Below are 27,667 nucleotides of genomic sequence, written 5' to 3' on the forward strand. Positions count from 1 at the left end.
ATTCGGTCATTTATTTGTTGAATAAATTATAACGCTTAATTACAGCTTTTTTCAAAACACAAACAATATTTCTTTAAGTTAGCGCAAGTGTCTACTTGTGATAAAATTTGTGAATCAATGTGGGCTTGTGACATAGTGTAATTAAAAGAAAATACGGGACATTATCTTGAATCGATATAACGACGAAAGAATCATAAACTGCCGTGAATTCATTATCGTTATGTCAACAAAGTTATGAGATAAGTGAAGGTAGGATATTAGTATTATTTATTTTGGTTTATTACTTAATTGTGTCAACCTAACAATTTTCTTACACATATGCTTTCGTATATTTTGAATTGATTTTAATTTAGTGTAGACGTGAATTATTTTCATGTACATTTAATACTTAAACATATATTTACTTCTCTTCAAAAAATAAAGATGACATAAATTAGATGATTGTAATTAACAAAAATAATGGATATTATAGAAACATTCATATTACTAAAAAAAATAACATTATTTTGCGTCGCATAATTATTCAGTATGCAAACATATTTATTGTAGGTATTGAGTCATCACAGCCTGGGTGAATCACTCTTGTATTTAAAAGTACCTGTGTAGTGTAAGGCTAGTTAGTGTAGATCATTACTGTAAAAAGAACATCATAAGTAGTGGTTAATCAGTTGTTCCATTTAGCCAAACTAAATAACAAAATATAGTTCAAAAACATTTGACTCTAAGAAATTTTTACTCTAAGAAAAATATTTATATATTGCCTTTATATATTATTCTTTACATATTTTTTTTGCCTCTTTCAAGAGTCATTTAATATGAATTATTGACAACATTAATATAGTATTGTGTAAAGGAAAAAAAAACATTTAAAATTTGTAAATAAACTCACTATTATCAAAGGTTAAACCGGTAAGCTGGTTGCTTAGTTATGTGTTGTAACAGTTACCTTTTTTCAATGGAAATAAATTGTCGAGTGTTTGCTATGTAAAATATGTTTAATCCTGGAAATTTTTTGTCATGTAAATAAAATATATAAGTTTATGTCATTGTTTATGTAATTGCTTAATATTGAAAACTGCAGATTGCAGCTCTAATAATGTCTCTGGAAAGAGAGTCTGTGGGGGTCATGCCCCCTGTAACCCTTGGCAATGCTTCTGTTGACCCAAGATCCCAATTGTTGCAAGAAATGAGAGAGCAAAATTTTGACATGATCAGATTTGCATCATATAGGACTGCTTGTAAACTTCGCTATGTACAGAAGAAGTGTAATTGTAAGTATATTTTTTTATTAAATACTGGAATATTAAAATATATTTTAAATATTTATTAACTACAATTAATTTATAACATTAATGTAAGTTTTTAAAAGAAAAATAGTAGACATTAGAAGAAATAACATTGTATGTCTAAGGTAAATATATACTCTTTTAAGTCTACATATACTTTTCCTGTCAAATATTCTGTTTTTGCAGAATTTGCAACTTTTGTTATGATTAGAAAGTCAGCCTTTATAGTATTTGTGAATATGTAAATGATTTGTACATTTAAGATACCAACAGCATACAACAACAGCGGTAACAAATAATTGTTTATATAGTATTTTTAAAACTAATTTCATTTTTATCAAGTACAGTAATTTGGTTGTTAGGAAAAGAAATATTATTAATCTAAGCCTGATGGTAAATGGTGTATTATCATCATTAGGTATCTTATCATACCCATAAAACTAGGTGCAGAGGCTGAAGCAAGTTGAAAGGCAAATGCGTAGCTTCATATAATATCTCAAATTTTATGAAATTTGAATAATTAAACTGATTATTACTCCACTGTCTAGTATGTTGATTTGATTATAGTAGCATAATAAATTTATTTAAAAGAGCAATAATTATTCTTCCTTATAAGTCAATGGTCAATAAAAGATCATATTATTTTTTTTAATTATGTGTTTTTGGTAATACTATTCAAAGACCTTCCACTTACAGTGTCACTGAAGTGATAAAGCATTAAAAAACAGGTTAATTAGCATTTTTAATGAAAATAATTATCCATGTATAATGAAATGATGAAATTCATTAGTTGCAAAAAGTATGTCATTATATATAGATATTTTTGGTGTAAAACCTATTTGTTATTTGTAATTCTGTTATTTGTAAATGTAATTTTGGTGATTAAAAAATTGCTGTCACTGTTGGAAGATTAATGTGACAATATACTATTTGTTTTAGATAACTGAAACAAATTGTCAATATAATTGATAACACTAAATTGCAATGCAGTGTATGGTAGGATAACATTATTCATTGAAGTGATAATTGATGTTAGTAATTTAAATCAAACCAATCTGCAAATATATAATAATATGTTAAAAACATATGCAAGTACTTGATATCTTCTTATGATATTAACCTGTCAACGGCCTATGAACATATGTGCCCACAAAACCATGGTGTCGACGCTTTAGATCTGCCTTGAACAAATTAGGCTACATTATATAGAATTAACTTAAAGATATAGTTTAAAATTGCTTGCTCTGGATAAACTACAAACCACAGGACAAACATAAATAATAACATGTCATTCATTAATAAAAATATCGTTCCTGGCACTAACAAGCGCCATGTTGCTCCCTTCTCGGCCATCGAGGGGTTAATAATAAAAAGATTGACAAGAAGGCTCAAGGTCCCTGATAGTAATGGACAAAGCCATGCTCGGAGTTTCGCTGCAAGATCAAATCAAAAATGACGAGATCTGCAGAGAAACCGAGATCACAGACTTAGCTCGAATAATTGCTCGTCTGAAGTGGCAGTGGGCAGGACTTATCGCTCCTGGAACGGGTGGCCTTTGGAGAACGCTTCTCAAGTGGCGACCATGAACTGGTAGATGAGGCGTTGGTAGGTCTCCACTATTTGGACCAACCATGTATAAAGTTGCTGAATGTGGGCAGCGCAGGACCGGTCATCATGGCGATCTTTAGAGGAGACTATGACGTGCAGTGGGCGCCCATTAGTTGAAAATAAGATATTGGCAAAGATACATTTTCTATTCTTTTCATATAAAACATTGTGATTATCTGTTAATGGTTACCTGGTACCAGTTATGAAGATGCAGCACGTCCATACAGGTTTATTGTTAGGTAAAAATAATGGAGGTGGCTTTAATGAGTCGCTAATTATCAATGTGACAATAGCATCTATTTTTTGCATTTACTAGCACTTAGCAAGTGTAGTTTATTATATTAATTGTAAGTGGATGTATATTTGACCCTCCCAATCACTTAATCATACTCAAGGGTTTTTAAGATAATAAGTGTTTATATATCAAAGGCTTATTCTACAGCTTCAATTAAATATGCATCCAAATATCAATCTATAATGATGATGATTTTTATATTAATAATTGCTACATTGTTGATGTTTCCTTGAATATATTTATAGTTTGTTAGACCAATTTAAACAATGACTTAGTTTTTAATGTTTCATAACTGCATATTTATCAATTTATTGATGAATTGTCATCAAAGTATGTCACAACATACACTAGTTATTTTTTAATTGGACATTTAAATTGATTATATAATTATTTCTTTCCAGTGCACGTAATTGATATATGGAATGTGATAGAAGCATTCAGAGAAAATGCCTTAAATACACTTGAGCCAAATGCTTGTGTAAATGTGACAAGGCTTGAGACTTTAGTATCTTCACTGTACCATAACTTGAATAAGAGGCTTCCCCCAGCACATCAGGTCTCTGTAGAGACATGCTCGGCGTTGTTACTGAATTGGCTGTTATCAGCTTATAGTACTGGGTAAGTTTTTGCAGTCACCATAAAGGTCCCGATCCATCTCGTTGTAGAGAGAGCACCATGCACAGCCTGGGTATAGTGCTCCAGGCAGAGGACCCAAATAACAGGTTTAGCCTTAAACTTGGCAAATCTTTTTTTATTAAAACAATACTTACATCACTTAACTCTTATCGGTATCTTTAATAAAACTATAATATATCCCATAAGAATAATTAAAATAATCATAATGATACAAGAGGCTAAATAAACACATTATGTCAACAATATATATCCACAGATACATTATTGTAAAAATGGTTGGTTAGGCCTCACTGCATTGCATTATTCACCTTCACTATTTCAAACTAATTTTTAGAATGGTTAATGAATTAAGTGTGGCATTAACTGGTCAGCTAAATAAGCGCAACCGCTTTTGCAATTTTAAAAGCAGTGTTTTTTTTTTTGATCACTTACAATTAGTTTGGGTTAGATTTTGACACCATGAAGGAAAAAATTCATTTAATGTCTTTGAAAGTAATTAGGCAATGTTATTGTTAATGCATTATTTGCTTGGGTTAATTTTAGCCAGTAAAAGAAGTTTAGGTTTTCAAAATTGGTTTTGTATAAGTTCAATTGTTTACTATAACTGCAAAAACTTTAATAAAGGAAAATTTCTGCCACTTGTGATATGCCTGAACAATGAATCTGTTGCTTCGTTGCAATGATGCCAATACTGTAAAAAACCCATAAATTTATTATTAAACTAAGATCAAAATGCTTGTGTGCAATACAAAAAAATTATGTAGTGAACACCCTCTAAAGAGCTTTTTAATTGGTTCTTTAGTTTGTACAAAAGGTGTAAAGTTAATGTCTTAAGTGGTTTAATAGACCGTAATATTTTCTTACAAACCAGCATGGAAAATATAAATTTTAATATTTTATAAAGATGAGTGTTTATGGACTCTAATTGAATAACAGGCAAAAGTTAAGTTAGGATAATGGTATATTTGTAGATTAACTTATCCAAAACGTGCATTTCATCACAATTGATTTCTTTATTATTTGTAGCTATGAAATGAGCACAGTGTTTGTTAGGAAAACGATCTCGCTCTGATAAAAAAATCACAATAATGATTGAATTATTCACATGTACTTTAAGCATTGGTACATGATATGTAATATATAAAATATGGTGGTATACCATGGCATATGATATATAAAATAAATATTTACTGTACAAATTTCTTTATTACCATGTTATCCCTCCGCTTCAAATTATAAAGTGGAGTTATAAAAAACCATTTTATTGATATTTACATTAACCTAAATAGATAATTATGAAAAATATTTTCTGATAAAATTCCTCGGAACTATTTAGTAAAACTTACTTGTCAAAATTTCCCTACTGATTTTCAAAAGCTATTAAATAACTAATTGCTAATCTATTACATAATTCTTTTCCTTAATATGCTAGTATTGTAACTTAACAACTTTTTAAAATTGATGATCATAAAGTTATAGAGATTTTCTTCTTTTATTACAGTGATAATGTGGGGAAAATTAGAGTGTTCTCAATAAAGGTTGCTTTAGCAACAATGTGTGCAGGGAAACTAATGGATAAATTAAGATGTAAGTTTAAACAATTTTATTATTATTTCTCTTAACATTGTATCTTTTTAGTCACATACCATAGAGCAATGGAGAGGGTTATGCTCCGAGTTTCTCTGCGAGATTGAATCAGAAATGAGGAGATCTGCAAAAGAGCTCGAAGAATTGCTCGTCTGAAGTGGCATTGGGCCGAAAGCTTTTCGAATGGCGAAGACGAGCCAGTAGACACGGCGTGGGTAGGCCCACTACTAGGCGGTTCGTCGACATATTATACTCAAGGTCGCGGGAAGTCGCTGGATGTGGGCAGCGGCAGACTGGTCATCGCCTATGCCTCACTGAAAAGAAGAAGTTACTTAATAACTTTTGTGCATAACTTTTTGAACTTATAACTTTAAGTCACCTTATAAGAATTGCAAAAGAAGATTAGACTGCGGCAACAATGGCTATCGTTATAAGTGTTTCCTTCTTATCTCTATTTTGTAATTGTTGATTTTAAAATTGTAAATAGTTCGAATCAGCTGCTTTATGGATTGAATTTGTAACAAAAAATTATTAGCTATTTAGTCTAGACTATTTTAAATTGTAAATAAGAGACTATTAACCAGAAAAATTTAATTTGAGAAATCTTGTCAGAGTAATAAAATCAATAAAAAAATAAGTATTCTATTGATTGTTACTTCAAGTATTTCTAATATTGATGATTTGTATTTTATTTATATTTAAGTATTATAGATATATTAAATACCAAACAATACAAATGTTTTCTGATAGGTGCATTAGTTGTGTCGCAAATAATAACATTCAGTTTAAAGGCGACAATGTTCATTCCTTAACATAAAAAAGTGAAACTATTGTGCATGTTCTGTAGAGTATAAATATGTATAAAATACGGGCACAATATATGATTTAAAAATATCTAAGAAATTTATCAAACTTTGAGAATATACTTATAACTGTAATAGTAAAACAATGACTTGTTTTGGTCCTATCACATTACTTATGCTGACCACAAATGTAATGTTTCCCGCAGATATCTTCTCACAGCTGTCAGATGGTAATGGTCACCTGCTAATGAAGAGGCTATCGGATTACTTGCGCGAGGTGTTGGCTTTGCCGGCTGCGGTATACGAGTCACCCTCCTTTAGTTACAACGATTCATTAGCACTCTCCATTTTTAATCAGGTTTGTTTTTTTTATATAAAGTGTAGAAGGTATCCACCTATGTACGGTCTCATCGCGATGTCTCAGAAATCATAAGGCTTAGAGGTTTGAAATTTGGAGTATTCCTTTCACTAAGTAGAGGTCTGCCAAAAAATTTCCTCCGCTTGGTTAGAGTGGACTCTCGCAAAGCGGAATGGACGGCTACTCATATATAGTATAGTATAAATATAATGATGCACCATAACATAAAAAGTAAATAATGTTACTTAAGAACATAAAAGTATTTTAATGGATATTGTTTTGTTTGTGTTTATCAAACAAATTTGGTTCAAAATCAAACATTTATATTCAACTACTTGCAATAATGTAATTACATCTTCTAAAGTGTATATAATTATTACTACATAATATATACACTTTAGAAGATGAGCATTTATCTTAAATCTAATAAATAAAAATGATATATGGTAATGTTTTAACTATTTTACAACTAAATAGTTCATTTACTACATTCTATACAACTAAGAAGTGGGTTAAGCAGTGGCAGCCCAGGTGCAGAGGGCTACCTTAATTTCATACTGTGATCATCAACCCTATTATCAAGCGTGGCGATTATGATATATCCCCCCATAAATATCTTTGAGAGAGCCTATGCCTTGCAGTGTCTATGACCAGAAATGATAATAATACAACATAAAATGCTTCTATATTATAAATCTCTGAGAATTGGTTGAGAGACAATAGGGTGACATTAAGATAATATAAACGCAATAGAATCATATTCTAGATTACTATCGGTTAAGGTCTCGTTAAGATCATCGTAAGACACGGGATACATGCTGCTTCCAACTAGTGCTATTGAAAGTTTGTATCATGCAATGGATATGATGATATTGATAGCTGTTGTACATTTTTTTTAGTTAATTAAGTCATATCTTGTTGATTACATAGTTAAGAATTTTTATAAAATAATGTTAATGTTATGTCAATTTGATATTATTATTTATTTACAGAATGGAAAAATAACAGTGAATGATTTCTTAGACACATTAATGTCTGACCCAGGACCTCCATGCCTCGTCTGGTTGCCACTTTTACATCGTTTAGCGAGCGTTGAAAATGGTAATTTTTACATTTATTATATGTTGTTTGCTTCTCTACCCAGTTTTTGAATTTACTGTATTGTCTTTCTAAATCATAAATATGCTATCATAGCCAAATAACGCAACTTAACACGAATTAGTACGTCATAATGACGTATGGATGCGTTTACATACATAGGGAAATCTTCAGTTAAGTGTTGTTCCATTGACAAGAAAAATATATAAAAAATTTTTAGCTGCTTTTAGAATAATAAACCCATAAATTGACAGTGAATCGGACAATGACAAATATTTTAGCTGTATTAGAAAAATTGTTACTTTTGATTCTTCTTAAAAAGTATTTATATTTTAATGAATATTTAGAAGTCTTTGCAATTGTTAACATTCACTATAATCGTCCCTTTCACTTACAAAAGAGCGATTATGAGAGCTATATTGCTTAGTCTAGTGAACAATATATATATACAAAACAGCTTTCTGTCACTATATTATAGTACACTATTCGGGATATTAATGGAAATCGTGTCCATCATTGAGTACATATACATATGATGGACATCTATAATATGGTAAATAATATAGAATTCTCTAGGAAATAGTGGTGACGTATTCGGAAGTGGATTTGTTCCTCTTTTAAAAACATTGAAATGTATGGCAGTAGTACAACTAATTGTACCCTATGTAACATGTATACCTAATACCTAAAGCCTACATAACTGAGGTGAACAAGTTCCTCAACTTAGTCAATGAGATAAGTAGGACTGAATTAATTGTAAATTTGCATGTGATAGAGGGAGATAAAATAGTGAAACCTCTTTGTAGCCTACTGAAGGAATTGGACCGAATGAATGGGCTTTCAAAACAATATTTGAAGGGTCATTTAAAATTTGGTTAGATAGTGAGAAGTGTTTGGTCGGTGAAGGTCAATGCATTGTCAGGAGGTCTTAAACCAGCTATGTGGATCATCAGCCTCAGGCATCGTACCTGGTCCCTCTCTCTACAATGCGGACCTTATCACACGCATGGTGAATTCGTGGAATGCGGAAAAATTACGCCCTAATGCGATTTTTACATTTTTTATTATGAAAATTAAGGTTGAAACTGGTTATTTATACTACCATTTGTTCGATGGACTAGTAGATTAAATATACATTGTGTAATAATAGCAACATAACTTTTGTTTTACTAACACTTCATCTAAAAGTTTTATCCAAGAGTTCTGAATCATGATGTCTTAATTCCACACCATCTCTTTTTATCTACAATTAATTTTCTTTTCAGTGGTCCACCCACTAGCGTGCAGTGTCTGTCGTCGAGGATCTCTTACTGGTTTCCGTTACCGCTGTACTCGATGTGCTGGATATACATTGTGTCAAGATTGCTTTTGGAGGGGTAGAGTTTCCCCTCCACACACGAACGACCATGAGGTCAAGGAATATGCTGCATATGTAAGATGAATATTTAATTTCTATATTAACTCAATGCAAACCGCCGACCTGGCTATTATTTTTTATTTAAAAAATATAAACCATAGTGTATGTATAGTAATAACTACTAACATGACAATGCCACACTTTTGTGTTTATTAGCAAAGCCTCATTTTCAACAAATTTTTTTACTACACGGATGCAAATGTTGTATGAGAGATATATTATCCTTACTGAATGTCATTAACAAACTGTCCCACTTTCTATAAGGCTTTCTGCACTTGTCGATTACACAAACTATAGATAAAAAAGTACACATAAATAACTAAATCAGGTGTTGAAGTAAATTTTAATTGAGAGATGATGTTAAATTGTAATTAAAAGTAATAACTTCCAAGTAATCATTCAGACTTCTGCAAAAAATGAGGCATTGAACAGCTATATTAGCAAGGGCTGTTATTGTTATTTCGCGTTCATTACGAGAGAATCTATTTTAAAATTGAAAATTTTCGATTCTTGCCCATGAACCTCACATTCTATTAGACTGACATAAATTATAATTAAACTATTTTTATTTAAGCAGGTATTTATATTCATAATTGAATCGTTAATAATTTTACCATTGAAAGTGGAAAGATACTACCGGCTCGAAATGCTGATCTGGTAAAAATAACCAGAAGAACCTCAAGTTATTTTAAATGAAATTTTACAATGTTTGATGTATACATTATAATATCAACCAACAAACCAAGATCAACACATCTCGTTCAACTAAAACTTTTGAATGCTATAATATGGTTTATAGTATAAAAATACTCTAGCCTAACTTAACTGTCTAACTTAGTCATTAAGAGCTTGTTTTTATTTCCTCTATGTATCATGTATCTGTCACTAATTTTTACACCAAAAATTTTGTCGATCATCAATGTTAACAATATCAAATTATAGAACTTAATATCGGAACATAAAATTGGATTAAAAACAAAAATTAAAATATATGTTGTAAGGTAGTTTAGGTTAGGTTAGGTTTAGGTTAGTTTAGGTTTAGGAAACTTAGCGTTAATTCGTTTGCGTTTGTCACCAGAAGTCGCCGTCCAAGCAAATCGGCGCCACGCTGCGCAAGTCATTCCGCTGCGTTCCAGAACGCGCGCGTCCTCAGTTGCCACGCTATCCGGACCAGCCGGAGCGCACTCTCAACCTCAGTCACATTGTGTGAGTTTCATCATCATCATCATATCCGCCAAAGGTCACCACGGTAACCGGATACATGCTGCCGACTATATCGAGGGACCACTTTGTGCAGTGTCCTACCCACACCGGGTATAACGCCACTTGCCACTCACGAAGCTTTCGTCACTAACTGCCGTCGGTCTTACCAGCGATGTGCCCATCATTTCTGTAACACAAGCTCTGCAGGACATAGACCTCAACCATAGATTTCCAAGAAATCAGAAACTATGTATCTTGATGAGTCAGAAGTCTTACATATTTAGAAACATTGAGTTCACAGTATATCCTCTAGTCAATAACTAGCTATTAAATGTTATACATTAACAGTGAAAACGCATACAATTGTGCCTTTTTATAGCACAAGAAAAAAATATTACAATGCGCTGATTACGTTTTTTTTTTCTAATGGGTGATAATGAAAATATGTATTATTAACCTAATAATAATGTAATAAAATGTTTATAGTCACTAAAATAAAGTGTATAGTAAATAATAAAAATACTTAAAACGTAATTTAAAATTGCTACGGTTGGTCACCAATGGCGTAAACCGTACTTTTTATAATAATTGTAAGGATAATAATGTGATTGTTTATTTCTAGTCCACCATCGCCGGTACCTGCACACAACGGATTCCCGGAATATGTGAGCGGATACGTAAACACTGGGTCGTTGGATTCGCGGTCTTCTAGATCCACGCATCGCAGTATGTACTTTTAACCCTTAATTAGGCGCATTAAGAAAATCACTCAATTAGGCGCATGGGGTCTTAAATGACCCCAAAAAAACATTGGGAAAGGAGTATCAAAAAGGAATAAAACTTAATAGTTTTCTATAGTAATTAATAAAGTTCTTTAATATATTTAACTTTAAGAAACAAATACTTACTATGACATTAAAAATATTAAAAAAAAAAACAAAACGGTAAACCTCTCTTTAAACTAATTTTTTTGGCGTAGCCGAGATCAACTTAAGAAATAGTTTATTCGGCCTTATCAGCGGAATCTTCTGTTCTGCATCCGACGCAGTAAATCCTTGAGTGTTGCTGACAAATAAGTTTACGACTCTTGAAACATTTTGTTGGCACTTTTTTGTCGTACTTTCTAGGACATGATGAACAGCGCCCGCGCTTAGTTGTCGATTGATAAACCGCCTTGTTCACATTATAAACTTCGTGGAGCCGTTTTTTTGTTTTCGCTGGTACAGCACGTAGTTGTATGCGAGCTATTTTCTTCAAGAAAATCCGTTTTGTATATGTCAAAGTCTTCTCAGTATTCACTTTGTGTATGACAAATAGGTTGATGGCATGTTTATACTCCAGGTATGTAAAATAATATTTTGTCCTCGTTCGATGGTGGTACATACATACATACGAGTACACCATTTCACTTTCGGGCCATTTCTCTGAGTATGTCGGGATAAAAAATAATTATCTTCCGTTGATACAGGGATGTCTTGGATATGTTCAGACTCCTCAATTTCGCTTTCTGAATTATGAACACTATCAATGACAGCATCGTTTAAAGTATCGTCTTGCGAATCCGAACAAGCAACATCTTACTCTTCATCAAGCACTTCATCCAGCCATAGCTATACTTGTTTGTCGTTAGGCATTTCAATTGAAAAAAAAGGAAAAGCATAAAAAAAAAACCCAAAAATACATAAAGAAATCATACCGTATCAAAATAGACACATACAAAGATAAATAGTAAACAATATACTAATATAAACTCAAAAAAATCACAAAAGTAAATACTTACCTTTGCCAAAAAATGGAACGTAACTGGGCGCATGGGGTCAGCTCTCTAAAGGACAGCGATGTGTGCGCAGGAGTTAATGTTCTGGATGTGACTAATTTGTGTACCCCGGGGGGAGTGAGGAAGCTAGAAAGAGCGTTAGCACGCTCTGAAGACTGTAAGCCATTATTTTTTGAATTTCAAGCGGCCCTGACCCCATGCGCCTAATTAAGGGTTAATATTATTTTGACGAATGTTTTATTATTGTTTAATTGAAGTAGGGATAGCCAAACTGCGGTTCGCGAGCCAAACGCGACAACTTGAACGATTATATTTGACTAGGATCGATTTATTTCATTATTTCAATTTATATTACCTATTTCCAGCTCTTGAGAAATTGAAACAAATTACTGGTGTAAATAAAAATTATTATTATTCCACTATAAAATTAGCGAAATTTAAACCCCGATCGTAATTAACTAACCGGCATCTTAAGTATTATTAGGAGTACTGTCTTATATGTGCCATCATATTTAACTTCAATACATATATTTTGTACTCTATCATATAATTTTAATAAATATAATTTTTGTAGAAGAAATATTCGTTCGCGTGTTTTCTATGCGTATTAAATTGCGGGTTTTTTCACAAAAGGCTTACTCTTATATATTTCATAGCCCTGGCAAAATTGAACTTAATTTTTAGCCATTTTTTTTTTGGTTATCCTTTCGAACGTATAACTGTAACATGATTTTTACTATCCAGGTATAGCTGAGCATTTATCTCGCGGTGTGGACGACGAACACCGCCTCATAGCTAGATACGCAGCAAGGCTTGCTCACGAGAACAGAACCATGGTATGCAATTAAAAAAATAACACGTTAAACCAGTGGCGTAGCTATGGTATTTGGGGCCTGGGGCAGATTGGGGCTTGGTGCCCCCCCCCCCCCCCAAAGAGTCTAAATATTTTCAAAATTCAGAACAGAATGTAGTTAATATATATTTTTTTTTGGTTCAAAATAATAATAAATGTATATAAAATAACATTAGATCTTAATAAAATTTATTGGGAAAATTTAAAAACGAACATTCCTCGCTTTTTGGCCTGCAAAGTCATTAATCACATTTTCAAAATCAATAGTGTCGACTAGTTTGAAACACAGATATGCGTTTTTGTGATTTAGAGCTCTTTTAAAAAACACTTTATGTGTTTTGCGAATGAAAGGCTTAAACACTGTGTATATTATAATTTGTAACCGTTTACTTTTTTTAATAATCATATTATTTAACAACTTTTTTAGCAAAAAAAATTGAATAATTCTATATTCTTTTTATGTTATTTACTTTAAATTATGGTTTTCTTTTAACATTTCATTATTCAACATTCGAAAAAAAAAACAATTCAAAAAAAATATTTTCAACTTTGGTGCCCCCCCCTGCTTGTGGTGCCTGGTGCGGCCGCCCCGCTCGCTACCCCCTAGCTACGCCACTGCATTAAACTGTAACATTAATGTTTTCTGCATTTAGTTTCATAATTATGTATAAATTAAAACCTTGGCTTAAAAAAAGATCGCTTACATATCGAAAACATCTTTGGTCACATATGGGTGAGTGGGACGGATGATTATGCCTGCTTGCGAGAGTGAGACAACAAACTATTAACTTTTGCACCATAACAAAATAAAGTACAACAAATAATTTTATTTTTAAATATTAATTGCATTAAGATAATTACTTGTTCGAATAGTTAATACAACTAACTCTAAGTAAAATCTGTAAAAGTTACATATTAATCATTGTCATGACCATTTCAGACATTAGACCACTGCTGGGCATGGGCCTCAGATTTCCAGTAAGACTGGTTGAAAGCGGCCATATTATTTATAGTCGTCGGCATTTGATTGGGCACGTTGTTAATATTAATATTTTAAACACTCGGTTTTACTATTTTGTACAAACCAAACTTTCAGAACTTTCTGCGATAGATTTTGTAAAACCGAATCTAGCAAAAGTACGTAATTTTACTCATTCTCGGTGTGCTAAATCCAATGTCAATGTGTCAATCCAAAAAAAAAATTTAAGCAAAATTTTATTGTTAACATACTCTTAAATTTACAGCCCCGTGCCGGTAGATCTGCTTCCTTGACACCAGAGTTAGTGAGTACTGTTCTATGTTCTAATATCTGCCCTGATAGACTTCATACTGTGAAAAGATAATGACGGTGGCGGTCCAATAAATAAGATAGCCAACTAAAAGTATTTTAGACCGATTTGTTTGTTGATAAAAGATAAAATTTATTTATTCAACATTTTAACTTTTAACAGAACTCTTATTGATCGTCAACTTATAGGTTATTTTTTAATGTATTTTATTTTTGACTATACTCTACTTCGCAAGGTGTTATAGTTGTGGAGAAGAAGCAGGAAGAAACTCCACAACAACAAATATTTTAAAAAGTTTAATATAGATTTATACAAATTGACTATATCAGATATATCATCACACTGTATACATCACTACTACATCACATCACATATGACATCACTGTTAAAGATTCATAGCATTTAAATATTCGTTTATTGAATAATAAAATTTTTTTTCAATTTATTTTTAAAATGCGTTTTGGATTTTGTTAATGGCAGTCCAATAATGTTTTTCGACATTTTATTTTAAAAAATGATTTAATGTTTTAATAATAAAACAATTATTAGAAACAAAAATGTTTGTAAGGATAGGATTTTTGTGCAAAAAAATGTTCGTTTTACCATTTTTTTTTGCAATTTTTATACTTTTTTTCTCCTTGAGATTCTTTCTTACGCTTTAAAGAGAATTAAAAAAAAATGCCAACTTGCTCGAAACATTCTAGAATTTAACGCTTGTTGCATTTGGTGATTTATTTTTATTTATGAAAATTTAATTTGGTCTATAGTATTTGGACATTTTAACAATTTTTGTCTTATTGAAAAAGTAATAATCAATCATTAACTCCCAGGGTCGGTCGTCTTCAGAAGGATCGGAGGTAGACGCAGCGAGACAGCAAAGAGAGCTTATCTCTCAGTTAGAAGCTAAAAACAGGGAAATTATGCGGGAGATTGCACGGCTGAGGTAAGTCTGTTTCAATATTTACATATCAACACCATCGTAGTCGTCAGATGTCCATTGCTGGATATAGGCCTGCCCAAGAGATTTATTATTAGACTAGCTAAATAAATAAGTATCGGTGTTTACTAGAAAAGAAAATAAAAAGTAACATAAAAGGCGCAATTTGTAAATTAATATCAAAGTCTGTGATAGTAATGAACTATTATAATTAAAAATAAAATCTGTGATGCCTTCAGAATAAAGGTGACGGATGTAAGGCGATGCCTGAAAGAAATGAAAAAAGTGACAGAAATTATGAAGGAAGAAAGTTGAAGAACAAAAGAATATATGAAGCATGAAAGTGGAAAATGAAAATATTTAAAAACTAAAAACTCACTAACTCTTAACACCATGTACATGAAAGACAGGAACTTTCCCTATGTCATATCTACGAAAGTTCCTTAAAAACGGGGCCTTAAAAAAATTAAGACTCCGTTCGAAACAACCTGCGTCCTTTGACGATTTTAACAAGGTTATCTGTTCAGAATTTATTCTGTAAGGCATAATATAGTAAAAATAAAATATTTAAATTAACATAAATTATGGAATCAAGAAATTTATTGAAAAAAAAAAATGTAATCTTTATTTTGGATAACATTTGAAAAAATCTTTTATTTGTCATAATTCTTAATATGCAACTGTTGATTTATTTTCTTAAACAAAGCAATAAAAAATAAATTATTATTTTAATAGGTTATCTGCATAAAAAAAATATTAATATTTATAAAAGTTTTTTTTAAGCGTTAAATAGGAAAAAAAGTTTATTGGCGTTACGACAATAACCACTGTTTGACGACTACCGCTATTTATAGTATTAACCAATTAAGATTATTGTTCCATACAGAAAATATTTTACAAGTAATATTCATACGATAAAAAAAACTTGAAACATGTTTTACTATGACTTTACTAATAAAGTTTTCATTCATAAGTTAAAATTGTTGTTTTTATTTTTGACGTAAATTTGTACACTAGGTAGATCAAATAGAAATCGTAGCTTTAAGATGAATGAGATGATGATGAATGAAAAGAGATGATGACGATATAGGGCAGTTCAATCTGGTTCTAGTTTATTTCAAATCGAACTATTGTGATATGTTGATAAAAAAATTAATAAATAAATAGAAATTAGAAAAGTTCCTAAAAGCATCATTTGCCCAGAAGGCAGCAAGAGGCGGAGGCCAACGCAGGCGCTTCAGCATCAGGCTCCGCCCCGCCTCTGGTGTCGGAGCTGAGGGCCCTTCGGCAACGCAAAGATGAACTGGAAGGACATCTGTCCTCTCTGCAGGAGTCGCGCAAACACCTTATGCAACAACTAGAGGGCCTGATGAGAATGCTGAAGGTAACTTGAACAATTACAACACAATACAATATATATACTTTATATACGCTTTTTTAATCTTAAGGTGATATAAACTTATACGCACATATATTCAGGAATAGTAGCCTCAGATATATTTTTAAAAATCGTGACGTCATTACTATGGAGCTACTATTTTATAGATTTCTAAGAAAAAAAGTTAAAGTTCATAGTCTTTTTTATTTGACAAAAAATATTATTAAGAATATAATAGAGGCCATATTTGAATAATAAACTTAATACATGTCAGCATTCAAGCGTACGGAATTCAATTGACTTCCCGTACGAGACGTTGTATCAATATACATTAAAATTATTAAGCATGTTTAAAAAATATTTATTAAAAAAGACAAGATTAAAATAACTGTCGGGCTGTCTTAAAAAAAACTAGTTTTGCGATAAAACAAAATGTTTATTGATTGAATATATTAACATAATTATTGATTTCGAACGATTCGTTAGATTTGTTGTGAAACCTTGTTTAGCAAACGAAATAAAATGCAACTACGTCTGTCATATAAACTAGAGTGAAAATCATAAGAAAGTTGCACAAATAATTGTTAATACTTAATATTATATAACATAGACGCAACAATCGTCTCCGCGATCGACGCCCAACTCATCACCTCGGTCCACCAAGAGTCCACCACTACCAGGGTCTCAACCTCAGCCGTCTGCACCAGAAAGGTAAAATGAATATAAGGCTTTATATTGGTTTCTAATGCTGGAATATAACTAAACATAATAAATAAATAAAACTGTTTTTACAAACAACAACTGCTATATTATAACTAATTTGCAACAATGTAAGCTTTGTATTTGCTTTGGCAGTACATATACTCAAAAAGACAAATGATCACGATTATGAAGATGTGCATTTATTTTAGTAGTCGATCAAAAAGTCTTATAAATAAATAACTTCTATAATAAAAGAGTTAAATATAATTATAACAAGAAAGTCATAAATTGTATTACGACGTAACTTCTTAGCATACTATTAATGGACCGCGTGGATTATTTATATGAATTATATCAATTCAATATATCCATATACATTGTAAAAATTTAAATGACTTGTAGTATAAAGTCCGTTCCAATAATAAGCTGACATACGCCTATAAAATATTTTTTTTGAAATTAATACATTGACGGGCCTAAACCATATAGCAAGATTTACAGATATTTTACTTTTAAACCTCGTGCTTCTATCTCCACCGCATATGAATTCACTATAAATTTATTCTCCATTATTTCATTAACTAGGTCGTATTACTTGTTTAACTAAGTTTTGACGGTTTTAGATATATTTGTTATGTTTAGACATGTTTTTCGGTTCAATATTCTTGAAAATAAAAGTAAGTGCGATCTTAAAGTCAATATTACTATATCCCCAAAAATTCGACATATATTGTATTCCGATAATAAGCTCGTATAATTCCAGTATTAAAAGGAAATTCATTATTTAATTACAAAAATAGAGAACGTTGTTTTCAGAGAAACAACTGGTCGTGTACGTAGTGCGCCACAAACGCCATCTCTCGGTGAACGTGAGAGAATCGACATGACTCATAGCCTTGGTAAGTACTTTAAATTTTTGCTTTATTTAATTTGCCTCTGAATGTTTTAAAATTGACTATTTAAAAGAAACTTTAAATAAAATAAGAAATCTTTGGCAAATTAACCTGACCAAGGACAGTCTCTAATCTTGAATTGTTTATACTCCAATATAACATATTTTTTTAGGTGGCATAGACAACATGGGCAATGATGGTAGAAGTTTTCATCAAAATCAACGGCCCACTACAAGTTAGTATTTTTCATCTATTTTTGATATTTAATGGTAATAATACTCTTTGTTGAATATCTTGTAAAATAGAAATGTTACTACTATTAATAATAATACAGAAATAAAATCCGTTTTGTCGCATTCCGCTTATTTTTTTACAACTGCTTGATGGATTTGAAGTAATTTAATAGAGGTGTACGTACATATGTGATATGAAAAATACGCTACAAATATACTTGATCCTGAACTCCGCTTCAAAACGTGTACTTTGCATGTGAAATAATGTAATAATATCATATAACAAACATAACTGTGCGACATAGGCCAGCGGATTAGCATTACATTAGCAAGTTGAAGTGGCAGCGGGCAGACAACATAGCGAGCGGAACAGATAGTTGGCCCGCGGGTTCTGAAGTGGATACCACGGACGAATGACGTCAACCTACTTGGTAGATAGATGACATCGTTATAGTCGTTGAAAAACGCTTCATGCAGGCCGTTTTCAATCGGTCCTATTAGAAATATAGGCATGCGTCCGACGGCTGAAATTAAGATTATGAATATGGGCATATAATATGGGCAGAAGTAACAAAACCTGTTAATCCCAAAAGTATTGTTTGAATTCTACAAATATACTATATTTGTCAGAATTAATACAAAAAAAATGCTCAACTATTTGATTAACGTGTTAAGTATGCGTTTACTTGCACCCGTGTGTACGTATACACTAGGTCTAATGTTAATAGTTTCTGTTTAACTTACGACTGAACGTGTTTTGGCATTTTCCTACATTAATTCCTTTTTAATCTATACCTTTATATAAAACATTAATGTCAAGTACAATAGCAACATAGCAATTTGGTCGGTGTTTTTCCGCTATCTAGAAAATATTAAAAATTAGAAATGAATACAGTAGACTGTTCTTTATATTACTTATTATTGTATGTGTAACAAAATACACAACAACAACAACAAAAAAACAACAACAACAACAAAAAAGAATAAAGTAGTTAAATAGCAATAATAAAGAGGCGGCCTTACCACCCATGTTGTTTTATAGACAACCGTAGTACAGAAACAGAAGTGTAACTTATAAATTTTTAAGCGGTTTGTAAAACACCACTTAAAGAGTGGCCATGTGTAAATACTTCTTTAAATTTCTTTATAATAAGCCCACTATGATAAACTTTACTTCTTACAAATTGCAAGATTTGTTTATTGACACTCAAATGAATATAATAAAGTCGATAGTAAACATTTTGACTTCATATTAATTTCATAAGCTTTAATGTACACGTTAGGGTATATTCAAATAATTTCATAATAATAACAAACAAAAAAGTACAATGGGCGGTCTTATCACACAAAGCAATATCTTACAGAAAACCATAGTATGGAAACAATTTTCTATTTATGTAATAGTATTCATTTAATAAAATAATGTTAATATATTTGTTCGCAGTGGGAATAGACAATCGCAGTTTGCGCAGCGACCTGTTGTACGCAGCTGACTCTGTCACCAACGCAATGTCGACTCTTGTACGTGAACTCAACTCCGGTCAGTTTCTTTATATTTTAATCGTGTTTATATAAAAGTTGTACTGTACTAGCCAATCATCTTCATTTACCGTCTTTTAGTTGAATTTTCCAACCAGCATGCTATAAATTGATATGTGGCACGAGTACATTGCATGTTTTTATTTAAAACTAAATTATTTCGTTATATGTTTAACAAAGGTTTACATTTACATTGGCAATGTTTAATTGTTTTACGTTCATAAATGTTTTGCAGAGGGTTCTGACACCGAGGACACGGTCAAAGGGGGTTTGGAGTCTAGAAAACAAAGAGGTTAGTATTTATTTGTTAGTTTATATTGCTAAATCGTTCAAACGGGAGAATATACAACATTGAATAGATCATAAGCTACCATTTTTACTGCCTTTACCGGGAAAATATTCAGAAATATTTAAACATTTTAGACAGCTAGCTATATTTTTTTTATTTTGAGATATTTTTGTGGCAAATGTCCCCCATTTGAGGCAAATGGGGGACATTTGCCTCAAATGGGGGATTTGCCTCTGGACCCGCTACCGCCTTCATGAAAACTTCTACGGGGCGGCACTGCTCTTTGGAAATCTATGAATTAATTCAGTGTTATATTCTTCCGTGAGTTTAAAGTTTTATTTTTGATCATGTTCCCATTGTAATTTCATATAGTTCAATAGTCGAAGAATTCAGAATAACTGATTTGGAGAACGTCTTTAGCATGATTACGCATGACAGACAGTTTGATTTTATAATTTTTTTATGTTATAAATGAAATTAATATTTATTATCAAAATTATCGATATTTGTATAACATCGATTGCTAAAATTATTCTAATTTTAAATCGATAAATTTATAGTACATGGTAAACAATATACGCAAAATAAAGGAAAAAAATCACTTCAAGTTATACCAATAAAAATACGGCAATGAAGACAGGAGAGGATACAGATATGAAAGCTTTAAAGGGTGGATATATAGGTAATTTTTCAACAAAAAGCTTAAAGAATTTAAACCTATTTCTAATAACCTGTATAAAGTGATCACTCTGAAGTATGTTACATTAATTAATTTTTCTACTGGAATGCGACAGGCCAATAACTTCTGGCAATACAAAAACTGCAAGGACAGTTGGTAAAAAATAATTAAATACAAAACTTAATAATCTGAATTTTGAAAATGCCTCTACTTACTATATTACCATTACGCTATTTATTAGTTTTAAAACCATTAATTTTTGTATAAGGTGTTCCATACATTAACTGACAGCAAATGAGCATTCACCACTTCAAAACTTTTACATCTGTAACCATTCAATCCGTATATACAGTATATAAATTTTAACCGGTGTCAGAAACGAAAGACTAATAGCCTACAAGTTCAATTGTTATAAATGCTTACTAAAGTGCTACCGAAACTGCTGTACCACGCCATAGGTATACGTGCGGTGAGACAGGGGAATACCTACCTACGTTCCATCAGCTCGCTCATGCTATTTTTTCTTCGGCACTCACCTTGCTGCGCTTTTAACTGCGGTACAGCAGTTTCAGTAGCACTGACATCAATTTGGTTCAACCATTCGAGTCCCAGTTCGGTTCCCTCTAAAACTATTTGAATTATAAATACGTTGCAAGTGACAATCCAAGCACAAGGTTCACTTTCCAAGGTCCATACGCCTCGGTCACTCCATGAACAACCCGTTTAAGAAGGCTGTTACACCTTCATCGAGACCCTCATATGAATCCTAGTGCTTATTGTCTAAAGAGATTGAAGCTAAACGCTTTCAGCTCTCCGTCATTTAAAACTCTTTGTCAACGTCAACTGTCAAATAGCATTTGCCAATAACACAAACAACTCGTGTTAAAAATGTCAATTATAACTAATGGCCCGTATAATTTGTTCCAGATTTCGAGGAAGACGATGATAGCGACGAACCAATGCCACGCCCACAGCCGCCACGCCATTACATTCATGATAACGCTGTTCAGGTGAATAAATAGCAATGGAATTATAAATTTAGCTATATATGATAGATTTTTTCTGCTAAGTTTCTTTTGGGGGTAGCACTGAACTTGAGTATAATTTATGATTCAACATACGAGTGTCAAAAAACATGTAATTATTTTTATTGGCGTTTACCCAAAGCCTCGTTAAGTACGTGGGGTTTCAGAGTCTTGCTTCAGATTGTTACTTTTAGTTCTACCGAAATCGCTGTACTTCGCCTTAGGAAAGCGACGAGAAAATTAGCAGCCTCCGCGAGCGTTAGTAGCGAACAGATGGAACGGCCGCTATTACCTTCCTTCCTCCGTCACACTACGCGTAAACTTAAAGCGTGGTATAGCGGTTTCGGTAGCGCTATAGTATTTACGTTGGAAATGGCCTTTGCGCATTTGCTTTTAAAGGTTCACTGTGTTTGAAGCGGCAGAGCGCTAGAGGCCTAGAGCTTAGCCTGGAGCTATTTATAATAACGAAGCTTAACGGCTTCCTCAGGTGCCTAGGCCTAGCTCTTCACAATAGTCAACACAACAATCACATTAGAGTTCCTAATTACATGGATCGTCGAGACGCCAATCCTGTAATGAAAATAATATATGGCGGCCCGATCACTTGGCTAAAATAACGTATATGCAAACTGCCATCTTCACTCTACGCCCTCAAGTCCGCGGAATCTGTAAATGCAAGTAAAACAACAGTGACCATCCGTCAAAAAAAATCCTCGAGGTTGCCACTTTTATTGAGTTCTCTCGATTCATTCAAACCGGGAAGAAAAAAACATCAGCACGACCAGTTGTTATAATATAGTTATATTGTCATCATGACTTTAACTGCAGAATGTTCACTCCTGGAGCGACCATCATAGATTTTCAACAGTACCAGTAGGAAACTGTCTGCGATCATATATTTAATATTCTACAATTACTAAGCTGATTTCATAGTAGAGAAGCCAGTATTGCGGTGTGTTTAGAATTGCTTAAAAAAATTAATCACGTTTATGTTATTATTTTTTCAGTAGAATAATTTGTTTTTGTTGTTTTGCATGTCAGTTATCCTTTTATTTTTTTTATTTATTTTCAGAATATTACGCATAGTGTTATTACACAATCCTAAGCTTGCAGGTTTTGCTTGAGGTTTGTTTTTTTTTACTTATTTTTATTTATTTTTTTGTTCAACTTTTATTACTCAGTCCGTATAAAATGTTATTAATTTGTTCATTACACTCAAATCTATTTATGTATGGTCTTTTATACTATTTATGAGAATTTTAGTGAAATTAAAACATATTTTATTTATATTTTTATATCATGTAACTGAGACAAATACAAGTGATCTAAAGAACAGATCTGTTAAAAAATTAATGTTAAGAAAAAAGAGTCAAACGAATGAAAGAACAAGGGCTATTACTAACCAAATTACAATATGAACGTGGTTATGTAAAATTTTAAAACTATTTTAACATTTATGTGTTCCCATTATATAACAGCATATTCCAGTCTCAAAAGTTATTAGTCATTTGACGCCAAATCTACAACTCATTCTAATATTTTTATATATATTTTGTTACTACTATGCTGTTTTTAAAAAAAATCAAATTATTTATTTAATACACACAAATATTATTTTATATTTTTATATTGTGATAAGAGCTTTCTGGGTATTACTCGAGATCCTATTGTAATAACGTAATCACTGACCATAGAAAGAACGGCCATAATTCAATGACGACAAGTCATATATATAACCTTTTTTGTCATAAAAATGCCTTCGTCATAAAAATTTAACTACCCGTATTTTTTTTACAATTGCACATAAGTAGATTTCAATGTAGTGTACCGTAATATTTTACTTTGGTCACATGTATTGATAAATAACCTATTTGGTTAACCCTGATTCCTTCATCTTATTACTATCCCAATGGCTCATTAGCAGGAATTGACCATTTGGATGCCTTTTTACATATAGTAAAAACGTTGGCTTACTGTGGAAATGATTTAATATTGTTAAATTCTAATATCTACTTTGGATGGGTGAGTGAGACGATAATTGTAAGTTTTTGTTCTGTGAGACGACAAACTGTATATTGGCAGAGAGACTCCGAAAGTAGTGACTATTGTTAATATAACTATTATTAACATATAGTAGCCACCACCAGAATTTCTTAGCTAAAATCATTTAAGTAAATATGCAACCAAATACTTCATGTCCGCTTACTAGTGAGAGGATCTTGTCTATATATTGCATGATCCACCCACTTTTGACATACACACATATATATATATATATATATATATATATATATATCGTATAGCATCACATTGAGTTCAGACAACAACATTTTATTTATTATGGAACATTTACAGCTATTGGAGTAAAAGACTGAGACTTGCTGTCGCGGGTTCGGGGATTTCGTAAGATACCTCCTTAGCTGACTTCTCGGTGAAGGAAATATTCCTGCCAAATTTTATGTCTCTGAGCCTTATGATCCTAGAGATATGATAGTCAGTATAAATAGTATGTATGTATGTACCTATGTGTATTTATATATAATGTATATGTATAGTATATGGTGTAAAGTGACATAGATGATCTATAACTAGATATGAGTAATATTTAAAAGATAAATAATATAAATCACAAAGTTTTAGATACTTTTTATCAATATACAGATCGAACATTAGATACATAATGAATAAATTCAAAAAGCTGCTTATCATATTTTTTATGTATTAATTTGTATTCAGTTGATTTTTATCTCATTCCAGGATACACCGCCACCGTTGCCGGCACGTACTGGCCATTACTTCCCGCGGACATAGCTCCATGCAGAACTCTACACTTTCAATGTACCATATAACTATTTAATTATCTATTAACCACAATTTTATTTTAATTTTCATACATATTACTATAAACAAAGATACGGTTTTGACTGTATTATATATTTGCCGGACAGAGTTCAATAAATGGACGGATAATTGTTGTGAGTGTCAACAATTGCAAAGAAATTTAAAGACGCGTTTACACGTGGCTGCTTTATATGAGGTTACACACCTTATAATAATAATTAATTAATTTTTTTTGTATTCTAAAAATATGTATTCGTCTTTTAATCAGTTTTTGGATTTCTTATATATTCAGCAATCCATAGAATATTTGTTATGGTGCGAGGTTTTCGTTTTGGTTCTACGACTCGCATAACATTTTTCAATTACACATTAAATAGGTGTAGATATTGGAACAAACAACATAAGAATGTTGATTGTTCAGGATTTTTTTAGAACGTGTCTGTACGTGTAAACACATCCTTACCTAGCTAATACCAATCTAAGTGATGTTTTTGCGTTTTCTCGTATTGACTTTGTTCGGCGAAGAGAATTCAAAATAGTACTTTTATTACATTCAAAAGTTATGTCTTATTTTATATACTCAAGATTGGTAACAATCATTCATATACATAATGATTCATGTCTGTACGCATTTTTAAATTTAGAACACAATATTGCCTTATAAAAGGTTTGATTTTTCCCGTTACAGTTATTAAATAGGTATTTAATGCATAAATACTATCCTATATAAAACAGTACCAATATTATTTTTCTATAAAAATTAAAATTACAACCATTAAATATAGTTTGTACCCAATAAATAAAAGGTAGTGGAAAATATTTTAATGTGTACGTTTACATGAATATAACACCCGCTAGTTGAAAGTGTGATATTGGTAGATTATGTGTAATGGTATTTACTGGTTGTCCCATAAATCAACGCTAACCCCTAAATTATTGCCATTCGAAAAATAAAATTATTTTATGTGATAATATTTCTATACCGGTGCGTAATGTTCTATTACTATGTCTTCAGACTCTTCTATTTTTTTTATTCTCTTGTGATTATGGCTAATGCCCGAAAATTAAAATTCACACCGAAATGGCATGATTTTAAAAGAAAATATCATTGTTTGTTAGAATTTTGTAATGTTGGCAAGTGATATCAAAAATTAGAGCTTATTTTTTTGGTTTTTTTAATGTTATTGGATCAGGAGGAATCGAGTGATCGGTTACCGTAGACTTTAACCAAGGCTTCTGCCGACGTTGATTTATGGGACAACGTATAAAACAAAGTAGATGTCGTTAAATACATTTACATGTAAAGAAAAAAATCGAAACATTTTCATCCTTTCTTTTGATTATTATGAACTTGATTTTCAAGATTCCTATGGTGTGAAACTTATAATGTTTTCGATTCAGTATATAGTTAAGTTTGCGAGTAATTAAAATTAATTGCTATAGAAAATGATACTGTTACATTATAACCATAAGATTGTTCGATTTTATTCAAGTGTGGTGATTTGCATATTGATCTGATTATGAAGTGGTGTTAGATATATTTTGCGTGGATTATATTTACATATAAAATCCATATGAGTAGTACTTATGTTATTTGTAAATATATACTATTGATCATGCTTATATCTAGTCCTGGGCTACAATTTACTTATAGGAAAAAAATCGAGTTGTTTTTTTTTATTTTATTGTATGCTAGAGAAGAATGTAAAGTTGTCCTTCTGCCAATATATAATCGATCCCCTTTTGCAAGCTATTCCGTTTCCGTCTTCCATTCGTCAATTTCTTCCAAAATGTACAAATACGTCAATTGATACTTCCCATATCATTTTAATTATCTATCTACCTTCATCCCTCAGAAAATATCAAATTTTTAACAAATATCTTCCTTTAGTAAATTATATATTTTAAAAAACATTTTTAATCCCATTAAAATGTTAAAAATTAGCTAAGTTATGGCAGCTTAAAAATATTTTGCATATATACTTATTTATTTTTAAACAATATTTATTCAATACCAGTATAGTTTTATTAACTAAATTTGCGAAAGCGAAATGTGCGTTCTTACATTGAATGTACAAAATGTTAAGATAATAAGCAGAGATCGGAAAATCAGATGCATGTTAACCTAAATTTATTCGAAGCTATGTAACTATGGAGATGACTTCTTAATAATCGGAAAACTGAAAATTTGCAAGTAATCGAATAGAAGATAAGAAAATATTTTCTATAACATTAGTGTCGCTATATGTTTAGCTTAATTCCCTAAATAAAATTTTTTGAACGTGAGACATATATACACATATGTAATGAGTGTGAGATAGCTGAGAGCGCTAAAAACCGTTAATAAAATATAATTCTATTCGCAAATGTATTCTATAATAGCAAACACATCAACATTATCAAATACTTTTAATTCTATAATAAGAGCATCAATTCTGAAATATCAATTTATTACTGTACAAAAGTGCTTTCCATAGTAAGCAAGCTCTTGAGTTTAGTGTGAATATGTAGCCGCGTGTCCGATCTTTGATTATTATAAAACTTAATTTTAATTTCTCAGAATTTACAAGACTATTGAAGACTGAATAAATTTATAGCGGTAATGCGCTTGCCACCGATTTTGCGGTAATAACCAAATTCCAAACCAAAATATTATTTTATAGCTCATTCGAGTACTACTTTTACTGTATATATTACTATGCTATATTCGCGGGACAGAGATCGTTTTGCGCTTTTTCTTTTTGTAAGCAAGTGACAAGGACAGATGATAATAGTAGGCATTAACAAATGCGAAAGAAATAACGATGCGTTTACATTTAACTATTTTCGCGTTTAAAAATATCGCAATATCCAACGGTTTTTATATGCATTAAATTTTCTTGTTTCTTACATTAATTATAAAATTTTATTATACACTAATTTTGCAACACACCAAATCTCT

The 27,667-nt window shown here is 31.5% G+C and overlaps 1 protein-coding gene across 3 annotated transcripts; it reads left to right on the plus strand.

The window, feature by feature from the left end:
* Positions 1-27,529, plus strand: Dyb (Dystrobrevin). Of its 3 annotated transcripts, none has more exons than XM_068768844.1 (21): positions 1-249; positions 1,082-1,271; positions 3,591-3,807; positions 5,327-5,412; positions 6,422-6,573; positions 7,566-7,674; positions 8,937-9,103; positions 10,167-10,294; positions 10,914-11,017; positions 12,813-12,904; positions 14,166-14,204; positions 15,041-15,153; positions 16,351-16,531; positions 17,136-17,236; positions 18,044-18,126; positions 18,293-18,355; positions 19,798-19,893; positions 20,128-20,184; positions 21,788-21,870; positions 22,958-23,010; positions 24,643-27,529. In XM_068768844.1, exons 2-20 carry the CDS (start codon positions 1,097-1,099, stop codon positions 22,988-22,990), a joined length of 2,079 nt encoding a protein of 692 aa, XP_068624945.1. In that variant the 5' UTR covers positions 1-249; positions 1,082-1,096; the 3' UTR covers positions 22,991-23,010; positions 24,643-27,529. The 3 variants fall into 3 exon arrangements, with proteins under 3 accessions (XP_068624945.1, XP_068624946.1, XP_068624949.1); XM_068768845.1 differs by having other exon boundaries at positions 16,354-16,531; XM_068768848.1 differs by having other exon boundaries at positions 10,170-10,294.
* The last annotated feature ends 138 nt before the right edge of the window (positions 27,530-27,667 follow it).

This window comes from Battus philenor, unplaced genomic scaffold (genome assembly GCF_028537555.1).
Source record: "Battus philenor isolate CCGP_79_NKW_IND1 unplaced genomic scaffold, ilBatPhil1.0.hap1 SCAF_27, whole genome shotgun sequence".
Lineage (NCBI taxonomy): Eukaryota > Metazoa > Arthropoda > Insecta > Lepidoptera > Papilionidae > Battus > Battus philenor.